Source organism: Ciconia boyciana, chromosome 3 (genome assembly GCF_034638445.1).
Source record: "Ciconia boyciana chromosome 3, ASM3463844v1, whole genome shotgun sequence".
Taxonomy (NCBI): domain Eukaryota; kingdom Metazoa; phylum Chordata; class Aves; order Ciconiiformes; family Ciconiidae; genus Ciconia; species Ciconia boyciana.
This window is the reverse complement of record NC_132936.1, coordinates 93,573,847-93,597,822: the sequence shown is the minus strand read 5'-3', so window position 1 is coordinate 93,597,822 and position 23,976 is coordinate 93,573,847. Positions and strand designations below refer to the sequence as shown.

Sequence of the window (23,976 nt, the reverse complement as noted above, 5' to 3'; positions counted from 1 at the left end):
AGTATGTAGATGTATATCTAACCCTTGTCTCAATAGGAATGTGTAGGGGTAGGTGTTAGAGAAATTAATTAAATAACTGCCCATAACATGCTACTGACTCTGCCAACAATTGGGGAGAGATGGGACGGGACAACAGGAAGGTTAAATTTATACACAACCAGTACAAATAAAAAAAAAAAAAAAAAAAAAAAAAGGAGGTACGGCTTATAAATAGTTGAAATTAAATATTAACAAAGAATACTGAAAAATCCCTACTCTTTAATTAAATTATCTGTTTAATTTCTAATTTAAAAAGGGATATTAAATAAGTATATAAAACACTTTCTCTTCCCTCCCCCCCCATCGGAAGCCTCTGTCTTGCGCATGATGCAGCATGAGTATTATACATTGCAGATGCAAGCACCCACCCGTGTGTTTTTTCTCCTTCTGAAAGCCATCAGTCGGATGGGGAGTTCCTAGTGGTTAGTAGTCGCTTGTTGTGAGTCTGTTTTTAGACTGTCTTGTCTTTTTGGAAGCTTTCCGTGTTGTACATTATCAGGCGTTGAAAATTCAATTGCAGATGATGTTTGGCAGCATGCTGACACAGACCGAGTACCTTTTTGATTATTATTATTATTAATAATAATTTTAATCACAGAACTAGATTATATATATCCACATAGATGTACAGACACGCTTTCAGGGGTGTGTGTGTGTGCGCGCGTGTGTAAGGTGGGTTTCACATACACCACAGCGTATATTGCAGATACGCACATAGCCAAGATTCTCAGACACGGCTTAGGGATTCCGGCTGCCTTCACATTTGATTCCCCAGCCCAAGATGTGGAAAAGGGGCCTGATATTTACAGTACGTCATGAAAAAAAAAATCTTGACGTTCTTAAGGGTCATTCACACTGGGCATGCAAACTGAAGGCAGCAAAAGTTGCTTTCTTTTTCCCCCCTTCAATCTTGGCATACATATATATTATTTTTTTATATATATATATGTATAAAAATAAATATATATATATAAAAAAGAGAGAAAAACACAAACATACATACACACAGACACAAATGCACACATTCACATACACACACACACCCCCCTACTGTGTATATACTTTTGATTAATATCCCTTTCCAGAAATGTTCCATAAGCATCTTGGATGCTCTTGAGTGGCAGCTCTGTGCATGAAGAAAGCAGACAGTGCTGAACAACTGTGTGGCTATGCACCGGTCCCCATTCTTGCTTCAGCACACTGTAGGCCTTGTGTCCTTTTGCAGCCACCAAGGGCGGGAAATCTAGACTCCTGTGATACTTCCTTGAATGGAAAGTTAGTGCGCATCAGCTGCCCACCATCCTTAAGAGAAGCCAGCGTGTCTCTCTGGCAAAGTTTCTATAGCGAATAAAGTCAACGCAAAATGTACACTGACATCCCATGTCCCAGCAAGGCAGGCAGGTTATGAGACGAGTAAGGGCGAAGGTTGGGGGAAGAGAGGGGAGGAGGAATCCTTGATCACGCAGATGGCCATTTCCTTGGCCTTTGACCCATTGCACCCTAGGATGCCGCTCTTTGGAACTCCCTGCCCATCCTCTCCGTCACTTCTCCTCCCTGTCCCAGGCAAGGAGAAGGTGGTTTGTGGTACAGCACACTCTACAGAGAAACAGCGGAGGCCGCACAAGTCAGTTAGAGTTAAGAAGTTTACACCCAGCGCTTCTACTCAAGTCCAGTCTTAGCTTGTTTCTTATGCCCCAAGTAGCCCGCTTGTGTCCACAGCAGTCGGGTATTATCCAGTGAAGACACCAATAACATTAGCAATGTTAAAAAAAATAATCAGTATATATATATATTTTATATATATGTGTGTGTGTGTGTGGTTAAGATATACATATATGTATATATAGATGTGGTAAAAATATATATACATATATATATATGTATATGCATGTATACACACATATATATGTATGCATGGAAAAACCCATCAAATACACCCCTATAGTCTTCCTGGCTCTGTTATTTAGCAGCATGAAAAGAAAAATAAAGTAAAACAGTTCAAAACCCAAAGGTGAATTCTGTGCGGCGGGTGCCTTGGGGAATGTTCCTTCCGGAGTCCATCGTCCGTACTGAAAGTGCTGTGCTCTACCGATCCTTCATTTTTAGGGTTCATTTGGATTAGTGTTTTGTTTTTTTCTGTCCAGGCGAGAAATCAGGCTCCAGAAACAGGGCCGTTCCCCCTTCTTTTCCGCTGCTCACCGTCTCGGTTTTTCACATCTGTCAGAGATGAGAGGGAAGGAAAAAAAGAGAGGAGGGGTTAATGTTTGTGATGGGCGTACAAGTAGGACAGGGAAGGGAAGGAAGGGAGGTGGCTAATGTGTTTAAGAGCACATGGTGTTAAGACATGGCATGACGTCACTGGTGGGGTGAAGTGCTGTGCAGATGGGGCAAAACAGCTGAGAATCTCGACCCACGAATGGGTCAATGAATTCTATTCCCCCAGGCCCACCTAGATGGGGCGGGGGGGATACTGGCACAGGGGTAAATTTAGGAGCAGAATCAGAGGCTTCCTCACAGATGAGCTGAGTGTCTTGTTTGCACCCTCTCACACCATGCGCACATAGATACACGCAAACACACAGAAAAACAAAGCTAAGCAATGCATGCAGAAAGACACTCCCTCAGCTCTCCACCTAGCCTGCTGTTTGGGTTGGAAGCAGTGCAGACAAGGCTTCATGCAGGCAAGAAGGTGAGAAGAAAGTGCCTCTCATTCCACTAGCTGCCATGAGCAGGGGTTAGCACCAGAGAACAGCAGCAGCAGCCTGAAGAAGCAGCAGGAGAAATGAGAATTTACCCTCCCCTGTAGGACCCAATTCTAATTCTACAAGAAAGAGCATGAAGAACTGTAGCTTAACCAGCTTTTTATCTGGAAACAGGTAAGCTACCCACTCCTATGACTCCTCCCCATCTTTCTGGCCAACACACCAGCTCTGGAAATGTCCCTTAGCGCCAATTATCCTACCACAGAGAGGGACTAGTAAGAGAAACTAGTAAACCCCTTCTACCATCATGACTTCTTTGGGGTATTGTTTGTTTTTTCTTTGTATTTGTGACTATTTGTCACTCTTCAAACTCTGTAGGGTAATTTCCAGTTATTCTGGGGTTAGGGAACAGGAGCAGAGGGAAAAGGCCAAAGTTAGGTCTGATCTCATGCTTCAGGTTGTGCTCGCTGGAAGATGTTTAACTCCAGAAGCTGCTCTGTTCTGGCCTCTCCATCAATTACTTTCCCACTGAAATTACAGCACCCCAGAAAATTCCTCTGTATACAGAGCAGTTTCCACCACACTGGCAGTGCCAATACCTCTCTGGTTTGGGCACAAAGCATTTTCACACCTAAAGGAAGCACTTGCTACTTGTAGCAGCCTCAGTCACGTAGCCAATTCCAGGCAGGCAAACGGAGGCAAAAGGATGTGTCCTCTTTCAGGATGTAGCCACAGAGGACCCTGGATCTCTCTCCCTTATTCTCTCCCATCCAGGCACTGCCACTGCAATACTGTCTTGACAGAAGCAATCTCCTAGATCTCTGTGAAAGGGGCCTGAGTTCAGGGTCATAGTCAAAGGCTCATTAGCAACCCCATTTCTATGTCTCTCTCTGGATAGGTAGGATGATCCCACACGCAGCTGGTGCAAGTCAAGAGACCCCACTGAGTTCACCAAAGCGCTCAGGTGAGAACCAGGAATCAGTTTCTACACGTCTATGCCACAGATGGTGCGTGACAGAGAGCGCTCGGATGACACATGCACAGCATGAATCTCTGAACAAACACTAACCACACAGTTAGTGTCTTTGCGTCTCCCACCTCACGCCTGAAATACAGACCTCTGCCTGCCTTCACCTACAGACAGACTTAATCCTGCTGTATCCCACGTCACAGCCCTGAGTGCAGCCCCTCAAACCACAACTCTGGCCAAGACATGGACAGGGAACTGTGAGCACAGTGCAAGAGGACAGGGGGCTCTCCCTGGCTTTTAAGAGCAAAGAGGCAAAGGAGAATGCAGGGACAGCCTTGAGGGAGGCTCCTGGCCTGGCTTTCCTCACTCTGCACACAGCAGAGTGTCACAAGCCGCATAAAAAGGGCTTGGAAGACAGGGGTGGTCAAATCCTAGTCAGCTAAGGATTTGTCTTTGTCCAACAGTAAGCTCAGAGTTGCATACAGATAATATACAGAGGGCGACAGACCCTCCCCCTGGCTACCTCAGCAACATGAACTCCGCTATCTTGTTTTATGGGAAAGGGTACCATAGATACAAATGCCCTGTCTCTGGGAGCCGTCCCCGTCCAAGTCCTGACAGCACATCTGAAACGCACAGCCGCCCTCTGACACAGGGAAACTCTGTCCTCATCTCAGTTAGCCCCTCTGCCCTCTGGCCCACATAGGACAGAGAAAAGAAGTAATCATATAGCACTGGTGCCAGAAGTCAGCAGGAAGCAAGCTCCCCCCTCTTTCTCTTTCTCTCTCTTTCTCTTTGTGTGTTTATCTTTCATCCTTCAGGACACAAACCTGCAAGTGCGCTCGTTTAACTCAAGCTGCCTCGACTTGCAACGTGAGTCTGTGAATTTGCAGGAACATTTACAGGTCTGGGGATCTTGTACAAACAAGTGCTTTCTCCTCTCTGAGCAAGGCTCACAGTGACTGCAAAAAGGCAAAAGGAAAGATGTCTAAGCTACAGCGCTTCAGCAGAAAGAAAATACACATGCAACACCCTAAACATCAAAGCAATCCCCTTGCCCCCTCCCGCAGCCCCCATGCTGCCCACTGGAGCGTCACGGGCTGATGGATTTTCCAGCAGCACCCCGGCAGTTCCAGGACAGCACCCCCTTGCATTAGCGTAAAGAGAAAGAAAACAGGCTCTCTGCACAGTATTCACAAATGCTGCATTGGATCCATTGGCACAGGCCAGAGGGAGGAAGAAGGGGAAAGTAAGGATGGGAACGTGAGAGGTCCCAACCAGCTACTGATGTATCAATGACAGGAGTTCTCTGAAGGGGCCTATTCGAGTAGAAAGAGGCCAGCAGCTAAATAAGTTAAATACACAGGGTCTCTCCTCCCCTGGAAAGCAGTGGGGGTCCAGCATCACATGCTTACCCCTGCAGCCTGCACTGCCCTCCTTTCTGTAAGCCCCATCCCAACCTTGCCGCCTAGGAGTCTCCTACAGAGGGGCCATGAATTTACAATGCAGAATTCTGTGAACCACCATGAGACAGGCAGAGCAAAAGAGACAGAGAGAGAGACAGGGAGAGAGAAGCCACCAAATCCAGCAGAGAGAGGAAAAAAGAGAGAGAGCCCCCCCAGTTCCCCAGCACCCCCTCTCCAGCTTCCCACCATCCCACCTCTCCTCTCCGCCTGTGACTCCACCAGACACACACACACACGCGCGCACGCACGCACACACGCACACATGCACGGCAGATGCCAGCCTGCCTGTCGCCAGTCGTTGTAGCAGCAAGGGCACAAGACGAGTGGGGGAAAGCAGACGACAGAGTTGCAACCGGAAGGCATGGAAAAGAGGTGCAGGGCACTCGCCCACCCACCCGTGCTCTTGTGCCTTGGGAAAATGGTCGCCACTGATGATTAGAGAGAGCCAAGCAAGCTAAAGCCACCTTCCCTGAGATACCCTCAGTGCCAGCACGGTGCCACCACCAGTGCTGCCCCTGCAGGGTCTGCAGCCCACCAGTGACTGGGGGTGGGGGGTGAGAGTTGAGTGAGCAGCAAGCAGGCGGATTGGTTTGGGGAGAGGGAGGGAAGAGAGTCTACAAGCAGAGGACACAAACGTACAAGCTGGGTGGTTTGTACCGGCCTTTCTTGCGCTTTCTCTTTTGACCCTTCCCCTTTCCTCGCTTTGATTTTCTGGAAGAAAAACAAAAAAAAACAGAGAGAGAGAGAGAGAGAGGAGGAAAGAAAGGGAGAGAGAGAAAAAAAAACGGAAGAAAATGCAAGGAAGAAGAGAAAAAAAAATACAGCCATGTGCCTTGCTGGGAGGAGGGAAGCACATGAGGCAGGACTGGAAGGCAAGTCCCGGGGCCGAAGCACAGATCTCCACCTCGCACACACATTCACCGGCCTTCCTGCGCTCCTGCCAGCACTGCAACCAGCCTGCCCACAGCCAAGGCAATGCCAGGGGACTCAGCAGAGACCACCTCCAGCAGGGCTGCTGCCAGCAGAGGCAGATCTGCTGCAGCCTCAGAGGGGCACCTGCCCCCTCCAGAGAGGGGCAGTGGGAAAGGGACAAGGGGTGAGGGGGAAGGAACAGAAAGTTTCCTGAAAGCATCACGCAACCGCAGTGAGTGCAGACAACCATTCCAGGCGACAAGCGCGGGCGCACGCTGACTGGCAAGAGGCAACCTGAGCAGAGGGGCTCTCCCGAGGGAAAAGGAAACTGCTCTGACCTGATGCGCTGCTCGGCACTGGGCCTAGGAGGGGCCAACCGAGCTCAAACAGCTCTGCTGCAGGGCTGGCGGTAATCCTGCCTTGGGATAGGAGCAAAGGGGGCCTGGCCTCAGCACCCCGCAGACAAGGGGAGAGACCTGGTCTACGCAGCAGTGCTGTGTGGGAGAGAGCTATCTAGCTCCAAGGCTCTGCTCACCCACTCCACCTCCTGCCTGTGGTTTGGAGGACTCCAGGAGACCTCACTGGATGTCTGCTAACATCCCGTCTGGCAGCCTCCATCCTGAGTACCAAAGGGGAAAGAGGGAGGCCTGACCTAGTTATGATACCCAGGAGATAACCAGCAAGAAGCTGTCAGATCTTCCCTCCTTTCCCTCCCTCCCCTCGCCTTCCACATGGATCTGCCAGACAGACAAGTGGATGGAGCCAAGGCACTGACTCTCTTCTGAAAAATTCACCAGTTGCTCCTGACTCTTGGGCAGGAGCTGGGACAGGAAGGGGCTAGGACGTGCAGGCCTGGACACTAACCATGTATCCCTACAGGCCAGTGAGAGCACAGGGAGGGAGGGAGGCTGGAGCCTGCGCTGCTCCTTGAGCCACGTTAGCACGGGACTAAGGGAGAGACATGCAAGGAGAAGGCCCTAGGCAAAGCACCAGGGCTTGTGAGGCAAGTGAGCCCCAACACTGTGGCAGTTCAGCAAAGGCTCCCTCGTTCCCTGGTGCAGCCCACCTCAGGAGGGAGCTGTCAAGGGGGCATGGAGGGACAGAAGGGAAAGCACCATAGGTGTCTCTTAGGCCCTGTTCAAGTCGTCTCACTGGAACGAGTGTCAGAGCATCAGCTCGCTCCCAGCCTCTGCCCTACATGTCAGGAGTCACAGGGAGGCAGTGAGGGGAGGAAAATCGACCTGAAGGGAGGAAAGGGGCACCAATATAACAGGATTTTCAATCCAGCACAAATCAAAGCACACCGATCTCTCCCATCCCTTCCCTTCCTTCCCCCGGGAGTGCAGAACCAGCAAAGAGCAGGCAAGGTGCTGTTAGAAGAGGAAAGGGAATGCAACACAGTCCGGGCTGGCTGCTTCACCCACACCCCATCCTCACCAGAGTTCACACAGACCCAAATCTCACACACCTTCAAACCACAGAGCCACACAAACCGACCGTCCCCGACACGGCCCTGCACAGAGAGGAGTGTTGGCTGCACACAGCCCGATGCAGCCAGGAGCAGATTTCCAGGGGGAGAAGGAGAGGCTGGAAGGCAGGTAGAAATATACAACCACCAAGAGAGGGGTGAAAGAAGTTCTCTCACTCTCCCACTTGCTCTCTCTGTCTCTGTTTCAGCCTCATCTCCCAGTATTCACCCCCTTCCTCTCCAACTCCGCACCTCTAAATGGCAGAGTCACTATCCCAGCCATGCGCAGTCCAGCTGAGCCTCTCGCCCAGAGAGGTCACTCTTTCTTTTCGATGTTGTTCCACATTTTGTGATCGTCCCTGCGACTACTGCAGGACGAGAGCTTATTTCTCTACCTTCCACAACCTTTTTACTTTAGGGAGGAGGGAAAGGGAAGGTTGTTCCTTAAGCTCCTTCAGGTCACCAGAGCAAATCCATCAGATTGAAAAAAACTCTCAAGAAAGCCTCCACCAAGACCCAGTCAGGACATCCACCTCCCTTTACACCCTCCTGGGCCCCCACCCAACCAAAACCAGCATCACATCCTGCATGGCATCAGTCCTGCCTCCACCAGGCCTCTATTGGCACCTCTCCTTGTAGCCAGCAGAGTTCCTACCCAAGCTGCTGTGAAAGAAGCCAGCAAGTACTCACTCAAGCAGCAAGAAAAAAATTAATAATAAAGGAAGGCAGCGATTTGCAGTAACCAGAAACACCCCAGGAAGAGGGAAGGGAGAATCGGGGCTGCACCTTGAATCCATTCTGGTAGGACACACACGACGGGACTTCCCTGACTCAGGATAAAGCACTAGGAATGACTGCCATGGCCATGGGTCATACAAGCTCCAGGTCTGGGGTATGAAGGAAGGACCGTCAGATCTGGGTTTCTGTGCCCACCTGGAACGGATTCAGAGTGTCGCCCCATGCACTACCATATGCCATTTCCAAAAACACCTTCTCAAAGTGAGTATCTCCAACTAAAGAAAAGGGCAAGGGGCAGTGGGGAGAGGAAACGCCAACCAACCACCAAAAGAGAAAGGAGGAAAGGCTTGTCACTTACTTTTCTTGTTTGTTTTTGACATCTTTCTTTGGTCTGTGGGGGAAGAGAGAACAAAGGCCTCATTAAAAGGGAGCTTACCATGTACGCTTCCAGTATTATCCCCAGTTCCCACCAAGTCCAGGGAAGGACATGTACAGCTGGCATTGCAGGATGCCTATGGCACAGGGTAAGTGGTCCTTCTCAAAGTGTTTGCTCTCCTGTTGCACCTCGCTGGCAGCCAGTGCCAAAAGACCCCAGGGTGCAGGCTAGCATTGTCCACCTGTGATATCTAGAGATGAGGGAGCCTCGCCAGCAAAGGACTTCTTTTCCCAGGCTCAGCAAACCAACTGAGGAGACTGCAGAAGCCTCTGGACAACAGTCCCAACCCAATGGCAGAAAAAAGGAAAGGCTCAGAATAAGTTTATTGCAAGAAGAACCAGTGCTGCTCCATTCTCACCTGCAGTCACATTTACTGTGCTGTAAGAAGCTCATGTGCGCTATGTGCTGACTCTGATGGGGTTTAATTCTCATGATCTGGAATGAAAGAAACAGAGAGGGTCACTGCCCATTCACTATTTATACTCACAGCTCCAAATCAGCCCGCTGCGTGGCAAAGCATTTGCACCCCAGGTGCTCCTGGGAAGAGCATGGCAGAGTTTGAGCTGGCTTTGAGGCCCCATTCTCCCAGTCAGGGAAGGCCTTTGATCACAAGCAAGCAGCAACACCAGGCTCGTGCCAAAGCTCTGTTTGCTCATGCATGCAAGGTGCCAGCACTGGTGGACTGCCTTGGAGACAGGCATGGGATAGGGCGTAACACCATGGCAAGGTTCTCACTGAGCCATCCCTGGTTAATGCTAGAGAGGCATAACGGAGCATCCAGCCTGCTCTCATGTAGAGGCATGCTTCAGTCTAACGCAAAGGCCCACAGCAAAAGCTCCATATCCAGCTCCTTTTCCCTGAGCCACCACTTCTTCCCAGCTGACATCTCACTTTCTCAGTGACTCGACACACAAAGTAAACCTGGTGATCTGCACTTAGAACAGCCCTGCAGAGCCAGACATTGCCCAGCCCCCAGCCCCATGTGCCTCCAGGGAAGTTATATTGGAAACTATGCACGTATTGTCAGTCTCTCAACCCGGAACCTGGCTGGACCACTAGCTCTAACATTTGCACCAGAGATCTGTTCAAGTCCCTCTGACCCTTTACAGGCATGTGGGCATACCAGCCAAAAACAGTAATTCAGCAAGGAATGGTAGGAACAAAACCATCCCTAGCTACACCACGCTAGTAGGCTCTGGCCCAGGCTGTGGAAAAGCAGTATGGAGAACCATGGAAGGGCACAGACAGATTCTCTGCCAGAGTTCAAACACAGCTCAAATGACAAGTAAAAAGAGCTTGCTGGTAATCACAGTCCTGCATGTCTCTCATCCATATCAAAAAGTGATGGCAATATTTACAGTGGCCATTCAAGAGGCTGAGGGACAAAAGTAGGTGAGGGAGCTATGGGATAAGGGTAATGGGTACCAGCACCATTGTGGACACAAGCTGGGATCCAGGCTGGCAGATAAGGACAGTGACAAAGCTCTCTAAAGCAGGGTTTGCATCTTCCCCAAGTGCCCAGCCTTTGCTATCACGGCCATCTCTGTCTCTTCCAAGGAATGAATTCAGCAGCCTCCAAACAAAGGAGGAGGACGCCCAGAGGCAGAAAGGCTTTTCCACTTGACACTGAAGCAGTGTGTTTCTTAGAGCCCCTTTCCACCCCTGCTGTGCCAATGTAGCTAATGACCCAAATCCCCTGCTCTGTTGGTAAAGGCTGACCTCACATGCCCTCGGGGAGAGAGTACTGACAGGCTTTCCCCTTTTGCACTACTCAACTGCCTTCAGAGCAACAGCTGTGTGGACCAAACGCAGAGTTAAGGTAGAGCAAGGGCCCAAGGAGTATCTTCTTTGGAGCCTCAGAGATAACAGCATCAGAAATGCTCCTTTGCGCTCTCTAAGCATGAAGTGTTCCTTTGCAGAAATGCTCCTTTGCACGCTCCTGGCTACTGTATTTGGGCACTTGTGAGGTCAGAGCCAAAAAACAGATTTTCCTCTTAGCCTTGAATAGAGATGGGCAACTCATCTTTTAACCCTGCATGGTGTAATGCTGGGCACAAGGGTCAGGAGAGATGTGAGCCCTCCTGATCCGACAATCTCCTGTTCCCTGTGGTAGGCTGCCCTTCCTCTGAATTAGCTGGGAGCTGGACTTGGAGTCACTGCAATAGTTGACCTGCTTCCTCCACCCACGCATGCCAGCTTGCAAGCTGCGCCCTCACCTCCATCGTGACGTTGTACACATCCACAGGGACACATTCTAGGCCCTCATCGCCGCAGCAACCTGCACATCTCATCAGAGGCACACAGGATGGCTTGAATATGTACTCCACCTCATCAGGGTACTCCTGGAAAATGTCCACCAGGGTCTCAATTGTCCTGCAGAAGCTGCGCTCGTAGACTTCCAGGAATTTGATAACTAAAAGGAGGAATGGAGGGAATAAGTTAATGCAAACTTAGCTCAAGAATGTCTAGTGCTTCACCCCTTAAAACGAGCCAGACAGTTGCAACACATCTACCCTATGCTCTTCACTAACAGTCTTGCAGGCCTAAGTCCTTTGTCTCTGCCCTACACACACACACACACACACACACACACACAAATTAAGTGGGGAAGAGAAAGACAATCTCTTCCTACCGCTGCTTCAAGACAGAGGCAAGATAGTCAAGAGAGCCTCACTATTTGCCTCCCTGGCACCATGATGTGTCCCACAGGTGCCTCCTTCCCAAACCCCTTTCCCACTATCCCCCATACTCTCAGATATGCTGCCACTACGCATATTAGCTCAGCCAAAAAGCACCCGAGGCTGCTGCAGATGATCTGCACTCTGGATTAAGGCCCTTCACCGGTTTGCCTTTTACTCCCTTTCAAAACAGCCAGTGGATGACCCAGAGGGTTTCAGAAGGCAAGGGGATAAGCCAGAAGCATCCTTTCTACAAACCTCGGCACAGAGACACTTCCAAGAACAAGCAGAGGGTTCTGAACCATGCATCCACGTATCTTCACTCTTCCCATCAGCTACCTCTTTTGCCCATGCAGAACACCCACCTCAACAGGCCACCTCAGAACCACGACAGCACCTGGTACAAGTCACAGCCTCTGTGTCTCCACACTGACCACTTTCCCAGACCAAGGAATCAAGCCACCCACTGAAAGATTCACAGCCAGCCCACAGCACCCCCAGGATTAACTAGACCATATACTCGGCTACTGAACCACAACGAGGTAGCGTGGGAGGGGGAACAGGATGGATCTGCCATTATCCCCTGCCTCCCCTCTGAATGAAGCAAACACAAACTGCTTGCGATCTGCACTGATTTCACAAGCGTTTCTCAATGTTTCCCAGCCTCTTGCCAGAGCTTCATTTTGCTGCTTGGTCAAGGGTTGGAGAGATTTAAAGAGATGAGAGATAGGACAGATAAGTGCACACGCACAAAACCCAGCTGCTAGTACAGTTCTGCAAACAGTGAGTACCTGGAGCCGTCCAGGCCTCCTAGCTCTACCAGCAGCAGGCAAAGGAGGATGTCTCAAATGGAGCAGAGGATAAGAGTATGCACAAAGAGATACTACCTGCCCCATGCTGTTATGCACTATAATGATCCACCTGTACAATATGCAGAGTCCTACAGCACCAAGGTTGATAACTCTAAGTGATAAGCACAAACTGCTTGCATCATGGAAAAAAATGGTCTCCAGTAGGCGTTTCTAAAGTGCACTGAACTTGTGACAAACTGGCATAAAGGTTACTTTGCCACAAAAATGCAAAAGCTGCAGGGCTTGGAGCTCACAGCCCGCAGTTAATTGTTGAAAGTTAATTCTAGGTCATGCAGAGCTGACAGTGCCACAGTGCTGAGAGCGGGTACAAGAGGGGAGGAGCTTCCATCCAGGGAGTTTGAAGTGTCAGAGAGCGTGAGCAGCTATTAAAAGAGAAAGTGGCCTGTGAAAGGGAAATGTAGCCTGGCAGGCATGGACTGCTCGTTGGTATTCCTCATCTAGAAGACAGCGTGTTTCTGTTCCTCTTCCCTTCCTCTTCCCTCCTCCCTTAACTGCAGCATGCCTCCTGTCTGTTCCGCTATTTTGGCTGCAGCTACTACCTCCTTCTTCCCGTTCCCCTTCGAAGTGACCTTAGTCACCACCTATGTTCCATGAAGTTGAACAATTTAATATGTGGGAAGTTCTGCAGGCACAACGACAGCCACCGAACTGCACTGTTGATTATTCACGCCGTGCCAGCAGAAAGGACCTGGGAACTCTGGCAGTAAAGGCACAGTTCTGGATAAAAATGCTTACAGACCTATGTCAAGGGGCGGGAGGGAAGAAAAGAGGGAGGGAAAGTAGCAGTTACCTGTGCAGATCAAATGCTGCTCACCGCAGTAGTCTGGGACATAAAGAGGCAGAAACCAAAACAGAGTAGAAAACTGAAGTGAAACTGATTCACGTCTGCCACACTTTCTAAATGTTTGCACTGCGCAAGCAGCTGGATTACACCAGAGAATCCAGACTACAGATTGGCCACAGAACAGCACATTCAACTTCTTTTGCAGAGCTTTTACTTTCATAGCTGTGCCTTGATGACAGTACTTGAGATCTGGGAGATCTGACAGGACCAAATCCTTCCCATAAAGACCTGGGAGTTTTTGCCTTTACTTTAACATATGATGATTTTCCAAAGTCTGAATCAGCCTCTGAAAACGAAACGGGGAGCCTTTCTCCAGCTGCCAGTCAGAACATCCTGCTACAAAAGGCGCGTTGCCTTGATTTCGCTGGACACGGAGCATTCACACAGAGACTGTGCAATGCTCATAGTCCATTTGCACAGTTAGCACCCAAACCGGAGCGCATGACTGAGATACAGTCATCCTCACCACAAAGCCCTGCCCTTGCTATGGTACCTACGCTTATTCCTATGTACCAGGAGTCATATTCCACACTTTGCTGGGCTGATTCAGTCTGTGCTTCCTTTCCATTGGTTGTGTCAGGGACGGAAGAAGGTCTGTCTTTCATGGGGAAACATAGGAAGGTCACTGAAGGACTAACACCACTTGGCCTGCTCCCTTCCTGCAATTTGGGCTTCAGCCCACGTTAAAAGTTAATCCTGCGTTTAACCCACACCCCTGCCCTGCAAAACACCTCCAGATTTGAGTCAGAGGTTCTTCTTTGCGAATGGAGGGGGAAGTAAGGTTAAAACCCAGTCAGGGCCCACATTAACTCTTCAGGGCAGACATAGCCACAGCAGACAGGATTAAGTCCAAATTTGGAGCAGTCGAGTGGGAACATGCTCGACTAGAAAAGGAGCAAGTCTATGATCATTTTGCCTCCCCCCCCGTCAACGACTTAGCAGCAATACAGACACACTGTTCTTTCAAAAATAAAAGTGCAGCCACAAGTGCTGGTGGTTTCCTTTATTTATACCAGAAAATCTTTTCTCGTGGAACAAACAAAGAGTGTTTGTCTGACTCCTCTACAACTTCCCGTGCCACAAAACATGTGGAACGCTCTCTTGAGCACAAAAGGGTAGGGGCTGAAGCTAAAATTACAGTCTCCAACCAGAGTAAGTCCATCCCAAATAAAAACCTGTCACAGATCGACATCTCAGAGCAAGCACAAAATGGCCAAAGACACAAAATCACCTTTCACCCCAACCCTAAAGACCCCAAGAGCTTCAGTGGAAAGAACTGCAGGACTGTCTTTGTGGAACAGAGGCACATCATCACCTCCTCTTCACAGACGAGAAACTGAGGTACTGAGAGAGGACCTCCAAGGTCATACAGCAGGACAGAAGTAGAGCCAGGAAGGTAATGCTGAGAGTCCTGATTTTTTAGCTCACAGATATATCTGCATTGCAGAACCAGAAATAGCACCAAGGCAATAGCACCAAAGTCTCACCGCTCACGTTGCCAGACCAACTTCTCCCACGATCCCATCAGCCTTCTTGTGACCAGGAATTAAATTGTTTGATTCTTCCCCTCCCCAGAAAGGTAGTCGGACACAACAAATGGCATAGATGAGGACACTGGCTCTTTTCTACCAAGAGCAGAGAACTGGTTACCAAAATAAGCCTCACAGCAGGCTCCATCTTGATCCCTCTGGAGTCACTGAACCTTCTTCTGTTGACTTCAGCAGGAGCAAGGGTCAAGCGCAACAGGCAGCAGCCCGCCAACAAATCAGAAATTTTGCCCATGCAAAATGGACACCTATCCCAAAGACAGCCTGCTACAAACCTCTGGCAATGCACATGCAGCCTGCCACACCAATAAAGTTACAGAAATTGAAATAGAGTGCGACAAAAAAAGAGCCAATCTGGGCCCACACTGCTAGAGCCCTCTGCTGACCTCCAGCTGGAATAACGCTGGAGGTCACAACCCGTGGGGACCCTGCAAGGCCTTCGTCAGACCCTGCCATGCAGCGAGGGGTCTGCTGTACTATGAAGGTATGGGGAAAACACGGTCAGGATGGTCTTAAAGCAGCTGATGATCACCTCAGCCTGAAGGCTCCAAAGTCCACAGCCCTTTTACCCCACTTCTGAACTGAGGACTGCAGGCAGAAAGCCAACCTGCTACAACACACAGGTCTCCACCAGTCAGGGCACTTGCAGGAGGCATCTCTGACTAACCTGGGGGCTGACTGCTCTTCGGGTCTACATTTACTCACACAAACCAACGAGGCAGAGGACACTGCCACAGCCTGGCCTTTGGGCAGCCGGAGAGACACAAAATGACAACGCCTGCAGAGGCACCACCACATTTCCTCACCAAGCAATGGTCCTGTCCATACTGGACCGCCAGCAACGAATTAAGCAGAATCTATCAGCTCACACTGCCCTCCCCTGAACCCTCTAAGCCTGCTAGCTCAAATCGCAGTAAAAGGGTGTATTTTTCGAGCCTGGCTCTGTACAGTGCTTAGCAATATCCTGACTGGGGGGATACCCATGATTGTCAGGAGGCACGACTCCAGAAAATCATCCTGGGCTGTCCTTTTTTCCTTCTCTTCCCCTGGAGACCTGCTGCCTGGCCATCTGGGGAGAGTCGGGGCGCTGCTTCAGCCTTTGTTCGGGGATCAGCTCTGGCCACCCAGCCGGGCACCGCCAGCGCCGCCGGGGAAGAGGCAGGCGGCAAAGATGACAAATCCCTTCCTACGGCACTGTGGCGAATCCCTAGCGAACTGTTCGCCGCTGCTCAGCTCTTTGTGCGTGCGCACGTGTGTGTATATATATATATATAAATGAGCGTGTGTATGTGCACAAGCGCACGCACGCAGTTTTCCTCAGAGTTGTGGGAAGCCAGCAGCGGGCTGGGCCGGCCCTGCCGCCCGCCCCGGCCCCGCGGCCGCCCTGGAGCCCGGCCCCGCGGCCACCACGGCCCCGCGGTCCGGCCCCACGGCCGCCCCGGCCCCGCGGCCGCCCCAGGCCCGCCAGGGGGACGCGGGGGGCGGCGCCGCCGCCGCGAAGGGGTTAATGGCGGCGGAGCCTCCCGCCGGCAGCCCCCCGCTCCCGCCGCCGCCGCTCCCCGGGAGGTGGCGGTGTTGGCCGCCGGCGGCTCCCGGGGCTCGGGCCTCCTTCCCCGGAGGCCCCGGCCGCCCCCACCCGCCGGGAAGCCGCCCAGCGCTTACCTTCATTGGGTTTCCGCTCCCCATCCCCCAGGGCAGGAGCAGCCTTCGACAACTGCAAAGATAACAGAAAATCAGTCACAACACGGAGCCGTTACGCGGTCCCGGGGCGCGGGAGGGCTCCCAGGCCCGCCGCCCGCCGCCGCCGCCCCGCCGGACAGGAGGCGGAGGGAGGCCCCGGCGGGAGGGGGCGCCCCCCGAGGCAGAGCCCTTCCCCTCCAGCCGGCCTGGCGGCACAGAGGGACCTTTTGTTCCCCCCGACCCCTGGGGAGCCGAGAGGGACACGGGCGGAGCGGGCGGGACGGCCCCGGGCCGAGGGAAGGGGCAGGCGGCAGGGAGGGAGGCGGCCGGGCCTCCAGCGCGGCGGGCCCGGGAGGGGTCCCAAAGGGAGAAACGCGTCCCTCGGGATGCGCTTTTTCGGTGATTACGGTCAAAAACCAGAGAGCAAGTCTGGGCCCGGGCAGGGGGGAAGAACAGGGGGGACCGCTGACATGACCGGCGGGCCCGGGCACCGCTCTTCTCCCCCAGGCCTCCATTTCCCCCCCGTAAAGGTGAATCCGGCCCGGGAGGAGAGCAGGGAGGGCAGGGAAGGGAGAAGGGCAGCCAGGCGCGAAAGGGCATGGCTCCCCGCTCAATGTCACAGACGTCTGTCGGTGGCCACCGAGGTGTAGGTATCTGGCAGGGTGTCAGGGCGATTAACTGTGACAGCACCACTTTGCCGACGAATGCCGCCAAACCGCCCGGGTTTCCCTCCTCTCCTCTGGCAGGGAGGGCGACGCGCGCCCAGTCCCCAGCCCCTGCGTGTCCCAGCAGCAGCACGGCTCCCATCCCTGCGCTCCCCGCTGCTTCCCCAGGACAAAAACCAAAAAGGCCCCAAGCGCTGTATTCACTCCTGCTGCCCTGTTGGGACCAGGGGCATTTCCACACCGCTGACGCAGGCAGGAGTGGCGACAGGTAACCCACCTCCAGACCAGGATGGAGAAGCGTTACACCGCTTTACTAGGGAAGTCCTTTTAATTCCAGGTGAAACAAAAACTCCACTCTTCCTGCTCTGCGTGAGGGTTTTAGCTCTGACGTAACTTTCCAGCCAAGTCAGGTTTCCCCCTGCTGTTCTGAACCAAAACCAAAAAATGCCCAGCTTTCTTCACTTCTCCGAGGTATGTTGCCACCTGCATGACGCCATCCGCCCCTGACCTGCTGCCTTTCAGCAGAGGCCCAAAAAGAGCGTGGCCAATACATACACACACAATACTGTGTCGTCAGCAGTATGCTGCATTTAGGCTTAGAAAAAGGCCCTCTGATCTCATAGCTGCACACAGGACTGAATCGAGCAGGCAAAGTCCACCTCAAGCTCACAACAGGCATCTGCCACCTATGGTCTTCTAGGCAGCCTCGTGCAGAGGGCAGCACCACCATCCGAGCAGCCCAAAGTGTCAGCTTTTAAAAGGAGGGGGCAAGAGAGCCGGCGAAGCCCTAGAAGGCCCTCTCCCAGCCGTTCCTTTGTGTCTGTGCACAGTTCCCTTTGTCTAAGGTCCCCCTGACCGAACTCCTTGCTTCTCATTTCAACCAAAGTCTTTCTGTACCCGGGCATAACTCACCAGCCCAGACCTGAGCCACCCCATGCATGGATCTGTTTCTTCTCTGGGGAGGAGAGGGCTGTGTGCCCAACCTCAGTGCCGTGACAACAGTTTAAAAAGCAGGTTCCTAGAAATAGTTTCATTCCTGAAGTGTGAAGGTCACTGCAACAGCACAAACAAAATGGAGGCAGCGAGGTTGCAGTGGCCTTCCAAAGCCACTCAGCACCCGACAATCTATGGGTCAAAAGAAAACCGTATCAAGGGCAGAAAAGCCTCAATCTGTGTTGTAGCACAGGAAGAGGATCACGAGCCAAGTCAGTTTATCCAAGTCACAACGCCCCCAAGACCTTTCGCAGAGGGATTTTTGGTTCACACACAGAATGACCGTGACGCACTGAGCAAAATTAGCTCGGAGACACCTTGAGGGTCATTCTGCCCATTCTCTATGCGAGGCTGCCCGGCTGGCTGCCAAGCCCACCACCTCCTCACATGCAAGCACACGTGGTGCACAGGTGATGGGAAGCAGAAGCAAGCCACACACTTTCACTGCTCACCTGCGCCTGGCCAGCACCTCGCCCTGCTCCTGACGTACTGGAGCAGGAGCCAGAACACACTCCCAGCACTCACCTAGACCTGGGTTGCGATCCCACCCAGAGGACAGGAAACACAACCGGTAGGAAGCCTGCAGACAGCTTCTGAGCGCTCCCAGAGGAGCTCTCAGCAGAATCCTGAAAGGTTTCCCAGAACTACCAGTAACATACTCTCTGCTCAGTATACCAAGAAACTTTTCTGCCCTTGCAGCAGTGCCTTTCACCTGTGGCTAGTGCCCTCAAAGCCCGTCCACTAGAACAGCAGGTGAGGCAGGGGCTTTTGCCTCACTTTAAACCAGGCTGCTACATATCAGACAGGGCAATGGGGAACCAAAAGCCTTCCAAGGGACAAGCAGGCCCAGCGTGCCCTTCGGTGGGAGCCTGAAGGTCACATTCTCCTCTGCTGGCTTTTGGCATTACCCAACAGCTCTGTAACACAATTTCCTTCCAACAGATTTTCAACATTTCACAGAGGTGTGGAAGCAACCCTTGGGCTCGAGAGCGGGATAAATGACCCTGGGAATGGGGCTGACCAAGGGGAAGCTCCTTTCTGTGCCCTGTGCAGGTCACAGCAAATGCACGTCCCGTGGTGGAGTAAAACCCTCCCTAATAAATAAACCCGCCTCACACCACCCAGGTGTCTGCACCTTCCCTGTCCCCCTTCTCCCCCAAGTCCCTGCCCGAAGCAAGTTGTTCTCTGAAGGGAGAGAAAAGGTTAATCAAGCCATTCCTCTCCAACCATCACCCCGCTCACCACCACCACCAGTACTCTTTCTCTCCCTTCCCCTCCCCCTAATCTGTGCAGCCTCATTAAAAGAGCTTTGTAACTGTTTAGGACTGGAACAAACAATCCATCCACTTTGAGAGGGACTCTGGGACAGGAGTTAAGGCACTTTTCGTCTTAGGCGCTAGAAATTCTTCTCAGCGGTTTCTACTTAAGCGGGGGGGACGGGGGACGGGACTCACTGCACTCCTTCTCCATTGTACATGCAGACAGAGGTCAGTAATCCCGCAAGCACAGCCAAGGCACCTCTGACACGGAGCAGGACAGACAGGAGAGCGGATTTGGGGTTGCTCAGGAATCAGCAAGCCCCCCTGAGATGTCAGCACAGGCTTCCCCCTCCCCTGCTCCCAAAGGAGCGCTCCTCCTCCCAGACTGTCCTTGGAGCACGGGCCCACAGCGGCTCTGGGGAAGGTGACCCGCTGCGTCCCAGCTGCCTGTGGGCTGGGGAAGCAGGTTCTGGTGGCTCCTCATCGTAGCCTGGCGCAGAGGCACACCAAAGGCAGGGAGCCTGGTGGGTGTGCAATCATTAGCAGTCTGGTCACAGGCTCGCTCTCCCTACCTCAGTGTCTGATTGCTGCCTGTTCCCATTGGCAATACAGCTGGTGTATCTAGGTCCCCCCACAGTTCAGGGCAGGAAGGGAAGAGTTCCGAGACCCTCATCAGGGGTGACCTGCCACCAGGCTGCCACCGAGACCCTCAGACAAAGGAAGATGGGGAACGACCTGCCATCCCCCGTTCTCTAGGAAGGGGGGACTGGAAGGGAACAACACCAACGCAACCTCTCTGACCCCACGGGGCATGAGGACTGTGCACCGCAGCTCAGCACGGGCAAACAGCTGAGAAGGTGGCACTGCAAGACCACCTTTTCCTCCCTCTCCTGCACAGAAAGGCTATTGCCACCAGTGGAGGCAGACACCTGTGGCATCAGCACCACCCAGCCCCGACCATGACACGGTTTCCCACCGTCCCGGCCTCGCTGCAGGAGCGACTGTAACGACTGCTTCAGTAAGGAGGCATCCCCCTGCCGCCTTCACTAGAGGAGCACCGTGATTCCTGTGTCCCTCCTCCTTCGCCTTCAGGAAAGCTGCCTGACACGCGCTGGACCCCGCTTTCCCAACTCAGCCTCTGCCAGGGCTTTTATTTAATGCTCTCCAATGCGCCTGGCTAGCTAGATAGGTTTTATTCAGCACGACAGTCAGATTAACAGTACAGATAAATATTATCATCAAAGCACAAAACCCTAGTCCCGGCGTGAAGAGTCATGCCTTCTGCCATGCCCAGAGTCATCGTCAAGCTGCCTACGTGAGATCTGCTGGTATTTCTAACGTTCCCATCACTGTGGTGCCCAGGCAATCAACAGACAAATAAGGACAGAACCGAAGGGCAGACCTCACCGTCGATCTGCCTGAGCACTTATATGGCCCGCGTCACCCAGCTATCTGAACATCTCGCAACCCCTCACGTATCTATCCCCGCAACATTTCCCCCCAACGCCACTGACACCCCGTAATTCCTCCCTACTTTTTTCCCACCGTTATCCTCTTTCTTTTCTCATCGGCACCATCCTCCTGCCTAGGAGAAAAGGCAGCACGAGGCTTTTACGCGACTCCTGAGGACAGACAGACCTGGACTCTACCTGATCCGCCGTTTCCTCCTCTGGGGAAGAGGAAGGGGAGGGGAGAAGGAGCAAGGGGAGGGTTAAAGGGTATTATCACTAGACACGGATACAGAGCTGTCTAACCTACAGCCGGGGAACAGACGCCACGAAGTTTACTGAGGAGCTGGAGGCAAAGAAAGCCCCCGTTTTAGATGAGGGTGGAAAAACTCTTGGAGAGCGGAAAGAATTGTCCCAGGAGCCAAATCTGGCAGGCAGGCAGGCAGGCAGCACGGAGCTGCTCTGTGCCACGCTCGAGCGAGAGCTGCGCCTCGGTTCCCATCGAGCACAGCCGAATGTGCGGCTGTCACTGGAGAAAGTAGAGATATAACAGGCTAGAAACAAAGCGTGCAGTGCCTGCATGACTTCAGTTACAGGCTGAAATGGCTCCTAATTGGGGAGTTACCTTCCAGCATCGGTGCTGAACAAACAGTGTGAATAACTGATTAGTTTGCAAGCGATTTTCACGATTGTGGGAGATGATCTGGCCCGCGTTCTCTCCAAGTGCCGAGGAGAAATGGCAGGAGAGAACTAACCTGTTATAGTCTTTAAAACGTAATCCATGCCCGCCCAGGGAACAGGCACTTTCACGTGGGCACTCCGTCTAAACCCCTTAATATCTCTTGGCAACACAGCCCTCTTGACTCTTTAGAAAACAGACAGATTTATAGGACAGGTTTGCACAGAAAGCTGCCTCTCTTTTTTCTTGAAAAAAAAAGAAAAGGAGGAAGAGTTGGTTTCTAATCCCTCATGAATGACAATGAGGCAAAAGTAAAAGTGACTGAGGAGGAAGAGGAGAGACAAATGCGCGGTTTTGTAATCTCGGTGCAGGAGATATGTATTTTGAAAAAAAAAATCAATCTGGAAGACATTCAGGATCCATTTTGTCCTCTTTGATCTCTATTTGTTTTTTCCAGCTAGGTATTTTGAACTCCACTCGGCGGCAGGAACCCGAGCCGGGACCCAAGACAAATACCGCCGAAACACCCTTTTGCAATGTCAGGAGACCCGAGGACGGGAGGCGAGGCTGATGCAAGAAGCCAGCGCGCTGCCTCCCTGCCCCGCGCCACGCCGCGCCCCGCCGGCCGCAGCGCCCCGGGCCCGGCCACGGCCCCAGCCCCGCCGGGACCCCACGGCCCCGCCGCCCCGGGAGCCCCGCGCCGGGGGCGTGCAATGCGCGCACATGTGCGCGGGCACTCCGCACGGCGCTGCCGGCTGCTCCGGGGGCCTGCGAAGCGCCGGGCAGCGCTCCCCCCCCCGCTGCAGCACTGCACGCACGCACACACACACACGTGTGTGCGCTGCAGGCGCCCACCCGGAGCCGGTGCCAGCAGCGCGGCGGCACCGCACCGAGCAGGTGGGAGGCAAGGGGGGGCGCGAAAAAAAGGAAGGAGGGGGGAAGTCTTCTCCGCCGCCCGTCCCCCCCGTACGCGGGGCACAAAAGCCCCCGTCCCGCCGCCGTCCCCGTCCCCGCCGCTTACCTCCGCGCTCTGCAGATAGAGCAGCGCCGCCAGCCCCCAGTGAATCCAAGTGAGCAGAAAGTTCATGGTTGCCGGCGCACGCCGCGGAGCGGGGCCCGCCGCGCTCCGCCTCGCCGCCGCCGCCCCGCCGCCGCCGCCCCGCCGCGCTCTCGCCCGCGCCTCCTCCGTGCCCGCCGCCGCCGCCTCCTGGGGTGCCGCCGGCCGGGCGCTGCGAGGGGCTCCGGGGGAAGGGGGGTTCCTCTTCGGGGTCTCCGCTTTCACCCCTCCATAAGCCCGGCTCTCCGCCGGCCCCCGCTGCTGCTTTCGGTGGGCGCTCCGCCGGGCCGAGCGCAGGCTCCGCGGCCGCCCCGCCGCCGCCCGGCCCCCGCCGCCGGGCAGTCCGAGCTCCACAGCGGCGCCCGTCCGCGGCCGCTCTCCCCGCGCCGGGGCAGGCAGGCACCCGCGCCGCGCTCGCTCGGTTTCGCGCACTCACGCCAAAGTTTGCGCGGAAAGTTTCAATGCATCTCTTTTCCTGCGCCCCCTCTTCGCGGCGGCTGCCTCCGGCGGCTCCCCGAGCCGGGGTCGCCTCCCCGGGGGGAAGGGGCTGATCCCGCCGCCGCTCGGCCCGACCCCTCTCCGCAAGTCGGGGTGGTGGTGGCGGAGGGGACGACCAGAGCGCTCTCCTCCTGCCCTCTCTGTCTCTCTCTCTCCCTCTCTCTGTCCACCGCTTTAAAAAAAAACAGCAGAATAGTAATGTAAAAAAAAAAAAAAAAAAAACAACCAGAAAAAATCCAAACTGGCTAGAGAGGGAGGGAACTGGGGCGGGGGGAGGCTCTGCAGGAAAGGGAGGAAAAAAATCCCAGCGGATCAAAGTATAGGTGGGGGGAAAAATAAATTAAACGAGAGGATAAAGCAAGGCGGCAAGCCAACAGCAGGTCCCGGTGCCCGGGGAGGGCTGCTCCCGCGGCGCGCTGTCCCCCGCCGGCGCGGCGTGCGCTCCTCGCCCCCGGCGCGGCGGCAGCCCCGCTCCCCGCACTCCAGCGGCGGCTCCGCGCAGCGCCCGCTCCCCGCGCAGCGCCCGCCCCACCGCCCGCTCGCCGGCGCTCTGCAACTGCTCGGCGCGGCCGCGGGGAGAGACGCTCCGGCGAAGTCCCACCCTCCCCGGCGATTCCCCTCCCTCCTCCCCTCCCATCCCTTTCTGCGCTGGGCGAAAAGGCCACGGAGGTAAAGGGGTGCGCGCCCCCTCCGCCGCCCTCCCCGCCCGCCCCACTCGGGACCGCAGCCCCCGCCGCTCCCACGGTACACCCCGACCTCCCCGCCCTGCCTTCCCCGGCCGCCCCCCGGGCCGCGCTCCCTCCACCCTTTCTGCCCCGCCGATGGATGCGCGTTCGGGTCAAAATTCACCTTGCCCGTGGGAATTGCTCCAAAGTCCAGCGGAGCCGTTTGGGGGGAGGGGGCAGCGGGGGACAAATTGTGATCACAGTCATCTTCCGTCCCCCCCACGGCCTTCGCTTTTCAGATACGGCGATTCCTCAGCACCTATGTGCTAAAGGGGCGGGTTGGGGCCATCCTCAGTTGGG

The 23,976-nt window shown here is 53.8% G+C and overlaps 1 protein-coding gene across 8 annotated transcripts; it reads right to left on the bottom strand.

Annotated features, from left to right (window-relative positions):
• Window positions 1–252: 252 nt before the first annotated feature.
• VEGFA (vascular endothelial growth factor A) lies at window positions 253–23,505 on the bottom strand. Of its 8 annotated transcripts, XM_072856655.1 has the most exons (9): window positions 22,418–23,504; window positions 16,335–16,386; window positions 10,948–11,144; window positions 9,090–9,166; window positions 8,654–8,686; window positions 8,344–8,490; window positions 5,817–5,888; window positions 4,542–4,673; window positions 253–2,256 (listed from the first exon to the last, which is right to left on the bottom strand). In XM_072856655.1, the coding sequence occupies exons 1-9, from the start codon at window positions 22,481–22,483 to the stop codon at window positions 2,235–2,237; spliced, it is 798 nt and encodes a 265-aa protein (XP_072712756.1). In that variant the 5' UTR covers window positions 22,484–23,504; the 3' UTR covers window positions 253–2,234. The 8 variants fall into 8 exon arrangements, with proteins under 8 accessions (XP_072712756.1, XP_072712758.1, XP_072712757.1 ...); XM_072856657.1 differs by lacking the exon at window positions 4,542–4,673 and having other exon boundaries at window positions 22,418–23,505; XM_072856656.1 differs by lacking the exon at window positions 5,817–5,888.
• Between the last annotated feature and the right edge of the window lie 471 nt (window positions 23,506–23,976).

Coding starts and splice junctions, on each gene's coding strand:
- VEGFA (XM_072856655.1), bottom strand. CDS start 22,483: ATGAACTTTCTGCTCACTTGGATTCACTGGGGGCTGGCGGCGCTGCTC. Junction 11,145..16,334: donor GGAGCGGAAACCCAATGAAG/GTAAGCGCTGGG, acceptor TCCTCCTTTTAG/TTATCAAATTCCTGGAAGTC. Junction 5,889..8,343: donor CCTACCAGAATGGATTCAAG/GTGCAGCCCCGA, acceptor TTTTTCTTCCAG/AAAATCAAAGCGAGGAAAGG.